At 36.3% G+C, this 8,560-nt stretch overlaps 1 protein-coding gene across 3 annotated transcripts in view; it reads right to left on the bottom strand.

Annotated features, from left to right (window-relative positions):
* Positions 1-771: 771 nt before the first annotated feature.
* The window catches only part of LOC121252152 (protein SWEETIE), a 60,425-nt gene continuing 52,636 nt past the window's right edge, over positions 772-8,560 (bottom strand). For 2 of the 3 annotated variants that reach the window (XM_041151635.1, XM_041151637.1), the window contains 12 exons: positions 8,396-8,524; positions 8,045-8,248; positions 7,466-7,924; positions 6,159-6,224; positions 5,524-5,621; positions 5,322-5,421; positions 5,020-5,164; positions 4,232-4,542; positions 3,958-4,092; positions 3,685-3,849; positions 3,475-3,600; positions 772-2,043 (listed from right to left, as the gene is read on the bottom strand). In XM_041151635.1, coding sequence (XP_041007569.1) covers positions 1,180-2,043; positions 3,475-3,600; positions 3,685-3,849; positions 3,958-4,092; positions 4,232-4,542; positions 5,020-5,164; positions 5,322-5,421; positions 5,524-5,621; positions 6,159-6,224; positions 7,466-7,924; positions 8,045-8,248; positions 8,396-8,524 — 2,802 coding nt within the window. In that variant the 3' untranslated portion in view covers positions 772-1,179. The remainder of the gene's footprint in view (positions 2,044-3,474; positions 3,601-3,684; positions 3,850-3,957; positions 4,093-4,231; positions 4,543-5,019; positions 5,165-5,321; positions 5,422-5,523; positions 5,622-6,158; positions 6,225-7,465; positions 7,925-8,044; positions 8,249-8,395; positions 8,525-8,560) is intronic. The other variant, XM_041151636.1, reaches the window with a different exon arrangement.

Here is an 8,560-nt window from a genome sequence, read left to right as displayed (position 1 = left end):
AATTTTTACAATAAAAATAATTTTATAATCTAACATATGATATCAAGTCACATCATTTTATGAGTTTATTTTTATATAATCTGTCTAAAATATTTTTCTAATAGAGAAAAATATCTAGAGAAATTATAGATTTACATATAGAATTTATAAAATAATATTACAAATTGAGGTGAGTATACGTGATACATCAAATTTATTTTATAATAAAAAGTGTTTTCTAATATAGTATACCATATCAAACTATATCAAATTGTAAACTTCGACCAAATTTTTTTCAAAAACCACAACTTACGAGTTACGATCCCAGTTCATTACTTTTTTACGTGGAAGGTGAATGTGTGAACAAGTGAATTTATAAATAGGTTTTACTTGAGATTAAATTTCGGCCTATAACCATCCAAATTTAATTAAAATTCGAATAAAGATTATAAAAGACTCTGTTCGCATTATTTTGCTGAAAATCCATCATGCTTTTATCAACTTATTTATTTTATTGCAAGACAAAACTCAAGTTTATTAAAGAACCTATATATCAAGGAAAGATTTGAATTTATTGTACTATAAATACTAAAACTTCTTGCCTAATGTTGTCATTACTGTTTAATAATCTACGCTTATTGCGTATCGGTCGAAATTGGCGTCGTGTCATCAATTGAGCCTCGTGGCATTGCTATGTGTGTTGTGATTGTCTTCCAACCATGACTGCTTGTTCAGTGTGTTCAAGGGTGGATTGGATAGTGAAAATGATGAATAAGAATATGCGTTTGGTGCTTTTGTGCCAATTCCATCGACATTGGTATTTATAAATAAGAAATGGGATTAAGATCCTTTAAGTTCATTAAGAGATCTTAATATGTACAAGTCATTTGGATAATTCACGTCTCTCAATATTTTCGAGCATATACTGTAGATCAGTCAAATATCAAGACCTTACAATATGGAAATGCGAACCCTCCTAGAGCATCAAGTCAAGCTGAAGACCAGCATGAGAAGATAAACGGAGAACCGAAACTGGTGTAACGGCAGGATTATAAAGAGACCACGTTGACATCAGACAAATAATCTTCTACTTGGACCTTACAAAATCTGATTCCATGGCTTGGAGTTATAGTTAAGCTACGAAAATTTTGTGAACTAATCATTTCATACACATCGTATGCTATTTGTTGCGGAGAATGATCATAGTCTAGCATTATCTTCTTCACTTACTGGTGTTCCCGAATAGTCAACACTCTCCAGCTGGTGGTCACTTCTACGAATTTCAGCAGTCATTTTCTTTTGGGCTTCTTCATTGGCTTCTTGTGGTTCCCTCTGAGTCTGAAGAATTCCTTCTCCATGAGTTTCATAAGATAATTCTTCACGAGGAAGAAGAGAATCTGACGATATCAGAAGATCATCTTTGTTATCTGGGTTCTCCTTTCTCACCTCATTATCCCCCGTATCATTTACTTCGACTGATCCTGCTGCAACTTCAACAGATTGAAGATCGGACGATCTTTGTTCATTCTCTTTGCTTGAAACTGCTGATTCTTGATCATCGCAGGGCTTGATGACACTAGTGTGGAATTCATGCATCCCACTTCTGGTGCTTTGTGCATCATTCTGTGGAGATGCCTGACTGCCCTGGCTATCAGATATAGCTTCTTCACCAGCCTCTTGATGTTCTGAATGATTGATCTCCTCCTCCACAATGTTTTGAGGTTGTGAGATTGAGTATTCTTGGAAGTCATTACTTCCAGAATCAATTTTCAGAACAGAAGAGTTCTCAACCAAGCCCAGTTCTTTTGCAGGACTCTCTAATTTTGGCTTTTTTCCAGCTGCAATTGTAGAGGCCGGAAACGACTGGAAAGCATCCCAGTCATCATCATCCTCTTCATCCTCTTCTGTTCCACTGTTATCTAAGTGAACTGTAGAGGCTAGTGATGGGGAATGTTTCCCTCCAATTCCAGCTGTTGGCACCGGTAATTTTATCTCCAGTAATGGTGCCAATGGTTTCGTTTCTGTTGCATGATGATCTTGAGTTACAGATGCACGGATAACCCCCTGAAAGCAGAGATGACTAGTCATATAAAATATTCCTCAATATGTATTGGCCCAGTCGAGTCGGTTATTTTCAAGTTACCCCTACAACATGGCAATGCTTCTCTTAAACTGTATCTGTCGCAATATTCTAGGCAGTTCATTCTAATAATTTTTTTGGCAGCAATCTTCTAGGTAGTGTTGAAATTATAATGAAGCTCACCTAGCGATTTTTTTCCCTCAATTTCTGGGGAACGATATTCCCGCAGCTGGCTGTCATGTATGTCCATATGTATGTATGCATCGGGTAAATTGCATAAAAGATAGCATGATTGGACCCTGCCAGTCTCCACAAATTAAGACTGACGGTTGAATCAAACTCTTAGGGGTTGGCTCAAGTGGTAAAGGCCTTGGACTTGGGGGTATCCTCCCCCCACGTCAAAGGTTCAAATCTCCTTGGGTGCAAACAATCTCTAAGGGCCATTGGACTAGGGGATTTTCCCCTTGAATTACCCGAGGTGTACTTGTGGGAAAATCTTTACTGAGGGCCTGTGCGCCCCCGGGATTAGTATAGACGCTGTTCCTGACACCCGGTGCCAATAAAAAAAAAAAGACTGATGGTCGAACTAGGCGAGTTGAATGTGAGACACATATCTGATGCCCTATGAATAAAAAAAGATGAAGAATGAAAATAAATTAACACCCCTCTGCATCCTCCAGCTGTGCCACACAATTGATCTCTCTTCTCAGTTCTCACTCCCCACCTCCCTACCTCCAGAGTTCATATGCCTGGAGCTGAGGTCTGGAGTTGCTCTATTGTTGTTGTGGGAAGAGGGTGTGGGCCATTGTATGAGGATTGGCAACTTGCAATGGTAATTTTACCTGGACCCATCACCTGTTACGATAAATACTATCTGTTTGCTTTTAAAAATTGACTGGTTTTTCAGGTTTTAGAATTTAAGACTTGGATTTGATTTGATTGAAACTTTTGGTGAATTATCAGAAATCGAATGTGGCTGGTGATTTTTGTTAGTTTTTTGGTGAATGCTTGGGATTTGGGAAGTGGGTATGATGGATATTTTGAATCTAAAAACACAAATTACGTTCTGTGTTTTTGGTGGCTGACATCTACTAAGGCTTATGTGAGACTGCCGTGGAGGTAAGTAAGGAAGATAAGAGGCGGAGGAGGAGAGGAAACAGATGGGACAATGTATTGTCTTTTCTATTATTTTTTGGGCTCATACAAGTGCTCCATGTGCAACTCACAAAGGTCCTCTGTAAGTAAGCCTAAATAGTGAAGATAGACAGAACTGTAGGGATTAAAATAACGAAATTAGAAAGATTTGAATTTAGAATTGGGGTCAAACACTCAGATATTTTTAATTTTAATTTTGCCTATGATTTATATAGTTCCAGGTTATCAAATATAACATTGTCACATAGCAAGAACAGCACCTGGAGTTGCTGCCGGTGCGTTGGAGGCATTGACAACAAGACATCCTTGAAGTGAACTGCTGAGGAAGGGACTTGAGCTAAATGGGAGACAAGATTTACAGCGGTGCTTTTTATGTCACTGACTTCCTGTAAATATGATACACACTCAGGAAAAAAGGATGAAATTAAATGCGTCAAATTTCAATTTTAGAGGTCCTTATTTAATATTACCTGAGAAAACCCATCTTCTGATGCCAAGAAAACCATGACAATGGCTTCAAAAAGCAAATTCATAAAACCTCTCTGAGATTCACTACCTTTGGAAAGTGTCTGCAGAAGCACCAAGATTCTCAAGCACTCTCCAACAATAGTCACTGATTCTTTGGTTAGAGGTTTCTACAATCAACAGGAGCACAAATTCCTTAGAATATAAAACACCAAAGTCATGCAAGTCAAAGAGTTGTAATCTCTAATTTCGGGAAAGAACTTGAAAAGAAAAGAGACCTTCAGCATCCTCTGGATTATCGTGAAAATATCTCTAATATGTTCTCCAACAAAAAATATTACAAATGCATTATAACCATTGCTCAAGGCTTTCTGTACCATACTTTTTAGCACTTGTAACCCAATTGCTTGAACCTGTGCAGAAGAAAATTCCATTAGTTGTCATTTTGTTCCAACATAATGCCTATGACCTCACCTCGATATATGTTTTTTTATCAGTAAATAAGGATTTTATAATCTCACCCCGATATTTGAAGGATAGATACCTATTTACCTGTATATTTACGTCTATTAGTAATGTTCGGATACACTCTGTGCAATACATGAACAGAGTAAAATATATGGGATGAATGTCTTTGCTCTGTCCAAGACATTGAATTTCATGAACCAGCTTGGCAAATGATATAGTTTGTTCCGCAGAGAAAGCGAGTTTCATTTGCAGTAGTTTGCGCAAGTCTGATCTCTTATTCTCCAATACATGGATGCCCCCAATACAATCCTTGGTCAAATTAGCTATCACATTCAGACAGGTTCCAATAACTGCTCTCAGATATTGAACGCCATCATCACCAAGTTTAGAATTTTCTGCAGCACAAATTCTATTAGCTTCAGATAGGCTGACGCACTGTGACATGCATGCATGCAAAGGTAACATTTTGATGCATCTACATGTGTTGGAACGTAGGATCCTAGCAAAATCTGATTGGCATCTTCACACCTAACGATGTGATGAACTTTTGAGTCATTTTATGACCCAAAAGACAAAATCCAAAGATTCCACTTAGAATGATGCCAAAATTTTGGACTAATCAATTTCTGTGGAAGAAGCTGAGCGATATGAGTTTTCCGCTATACAGGAGAGAGATAATCACTGCTATATCTAATTGCGACAAAGTAAACTAATTCTAATCTAAGATCTTATTCAGATAATTATAGTGACTTAATATCAACTAATGATTATACAGTTAAATGTTTGAAAGGTAATGATAAAGTGGCAAATATAGGTAATTGGCAAAGAAAACTGACTATCCACCAATCCAGTTGTAACTTCAAAATGCTCACCACCAATAAGTTTCTCCAATGAGGAAATAGTGCACTTGACAAAATCGTTGACTTTTGAGAAGCATAATTCAGTCGTGGCTTCTCTAATGCACTTGTAACCAATTAATAGAAATGCCAATATCACTGATTGCAACTGCTTCTGCAACTGAAGACAATGCACTTAAATGAGAACATGGAACTTAGCAGTTAAGACAATTTTATAACAATGAAAGAGAAGGCATATGCTGAATGTTAGGAAACTGTAAATGTGGAAAATCTTACCCACCACAATCAATATAAGATTAAATGTCTGAAACACCTACCATCTTAGTTTCTAATCGCTTCAACAGTGTCTTTGCAGTAAAAAATAATGTTGACATCAATTCATCCCAATTCGGCTGATCTGGTGAAGTTGCATCGCTACTGAGCTCAAAAAGTTGGGACTATTTAGCTAAGGATATCACTAAGAATACTCTTCATCAAATTTAAACTAAACATGACCAATCTTCCTGGCATGGTGGTTACCTTTGAAACATTTTGAAAAGGTAAGCTAAACAAAGTTCCATTGCAATACAAGCAAAATCTTCTGTTTCAAGGAAATCTTCAGGACAATTCTGCACAATCTGTTGTCAGAATTTGATGCAAACAACTCAGTATCTTCGTTTGAAAATCAAGCTGGCGGAGACTCAAAGAGATGAAGCAAATCTCAGATATGAGAAAGAGAAACTTATACCATATATTATACAAATAGCTTACATAGAGCACTAATGTGATCAAAGCAATACAGGACTTGATATATGTTAAACAGCAGGAACCAATACTCTGTAAATCCACAAGTACAAATTGGTACAAAAACCCAAGTCTGGAAAGTAGATATGGATGTCAATAATACACTGGCATGGTGCACTAGATTTATGCTTTAAAATTGGACAATGCAACAGGAGGACTAGCTAATGATCATATCATCATTATTGAAACCTATGCAAATGGCAATTCATAAAGAAAACACTCAGAACTGATTGGTCACATAGACACCATGTATTATTCTCTTACGCATTGGTATGTTTAAATAATTGCAACATTAGTGTTAGAACCAATGCTTCTTATTTATCAACTTCAAAAATGAATTCAAATTAACTCACAAGACTTGTTATGTTTACCTGTGATAGGACTGATATCGCAAGACTGTTAAATGAATTATCCATGTGTGTGGAATATGAGAAAACCTGCATCCATTTAAAATTTGTTAAGCATCCTTATGAATATACACCTTAATTTGAATATCAATGGAATAGTCATTCTAGCATCACATATGGTAACAGTCACCCATACTGGTTATATATAAATTAATGTACGGGTTGAGTCAAGGTAAGATGAAGTGAGAGACCAAAGAAGCAGGCAACTTTGCAAGCTGAAAATACACACAAAATGAATGTTAGAGGTTTAATTGCACGTAATTTGTTATTTGGAGTGTTATATTCATATCTTCTAAACCATTATTGAAATTATGCCACGGGATATAAATTTAGGGTCGCAAAAGTAGCTAGTGGATCGTCCAATGGAGGCTAATTTGTTATTGCCATCATGAATCACCATTATGTATTGAGGAAAGAGTCAATATAATTCATTGGAAACAAATTTCGTTCTTGGACTGCTCATGGTTCATAACATGGCACCAAGTAGCAGTACACCATGGAGGGGCTTCTCTCTTTATGCATAAACCCTGTTGGGCATGCGGAAATTCACAAAAAAAATTAATCATACCAGAGATAGCTTGAAGCGACAAGGTGGACATCCAGAACAGTGGCTTTCTTTCTTAATTTATAAAATATTATCCAAAATAAAAAGTCAACGATATAAGTCAACAAGTGGAAGAAGTTTGAGTTCTACCAATTGCAGTGATACCCATTCTGATCAAGATCACAATAAAGCAGTTTCAAAATATTATCATACTTTAGTACATTAAAATGGGATACAAAAGCCTGTTTGCAAATCATATGTTACTTTGTAACTTATACCGTTGCAGCGAAGTCTATGCCTTCATAAACTCTTTTGTATGGGTTAAAACACATTAAATTGCTTAAGGAATTTCTAAGCATAAAAATGTTAAGAGATAATCATGCATTAAAAGAAAGAAATTTAAAAAGACGAGGGAACACGTTGTTGTCTTCTTAATGTAATTGAATGGATCCATTGAACGTAAAAAGCATTTGATGTTATAAATGCATCATAAAAATTGGGCCAGAAAACTGAAGAAAAACTTGAACTACATATATTTGCGGCATGGGATCTATTTATGATTTCATGAGATAACACCATTTCAACTAACCACCACTAAGTGCATCAATGATTTCATTCCAGAATAGCCTAATTAAAGATAATGGATTCAAACATTAAAATGCCACAAAACACACCATACTTCTTTACCCAAGTTATAACAACAAAAGGAACAGAGAGAGATCATAACCTGCAATAATTCTCTGCTAATATCCAGAGTGAGATATCCCACACTAAAAAATCTTTCAGTAGAGAGACACTGGAAAACTGGTAGCACAATTTCATATAAGTTCAAGCCAGGGGAATCGGGCTCTTCAATTGGTGAGTCTTCACTATGTTTTGCTTTAGCACAAACCAAAGGAAATTTAGATTCACCAAGAATTAGATATTGTCCCTGAAAAAGAACAAGAAGAGCAAAGCCCCACAGAAACTGAAAGTCTACTGACTCCAGTTCAACCATGCTATATCCAGATACTAAGCTTCCTGCCATATTTTCAACAGTGTTTTTGGAATGTTCATTCGCATCAAGATTCAAAGGAACTGCATCCAGCGCAAGTGCTTGCAAAATTACTGGCCAGGATTCTTCCAAACAAGGCTGCAGCTTTGAAGAAACCAGAGGTGATTGGATTCCATCAAGGAACTGATTCCACTGTAAGATGTGTTGCAACTTGAATAAGTATGCCATAAAGACATTACAAAGAATATATATATGAAACATATATCTCTCTGAGATGAAAGATGGTCATGAAAGAGGAACAAGGAAGCTTACATTCTTCTTGAGATGCAAACAAAGGCAGATATAACTGTAATCCTTTAAAACCCGGATCCAGTACTTTCCCAGTATACTTGAACTCTTTGAAAACAAAGGCAACAATGCTAGATATTCATCCGGAATCCTATTATGGTATCTTCTCAAGAATGCATACGTATAACACTTGAGAGAGGCATGAGCAGCCAGAAGTCTTATCTTGATCTAGTTTGTCAGTAAGAGATTAGTAAAAGACTTTTCAACTTAACGAACAGCTGTCTACCAGATAATAAACATTGGAAAAGAAAAAAGAAATGGATATTTTGCTCCCTTAATACACAAAAGAATCAGAAGAACAATGGGATTACATACCTTGCATGAGACCCATTCAGCAAATGAAGGATAGTAAAGTTCTTTGAAGTCATTCAATGGGCGTGAAATCAATGAAAATATGCGTTTAACTGCAACTTGATCACCACTAATTATTCCGCTTGTCAGTATCTGGATTTGTTTTTCATATCAGTGTCATTACATCTC

This window comes from Juglans microcarpa x Juglans regia, chromosome 2S, assembly GCF_004785595.1.
Source record: "Juglans microcarpa x Juglans regia isolate MS1-56 chromosome 2S, Jm3101_v1.0, whole genome shotgun sequence".
Taxonomy (NCBI): Eukaryota; Viridiplantae; Streptophyta; class Magnoliopsida; order Fagales; family Juglandaceae; genus Juglans; species Juglans microcarpa x Juglans regia.
The sequence above is the reverse complement of the archived record's forward strand: the minus strand, read 5'-3'. Positions and strand labels throughout refer to the sequence as shown.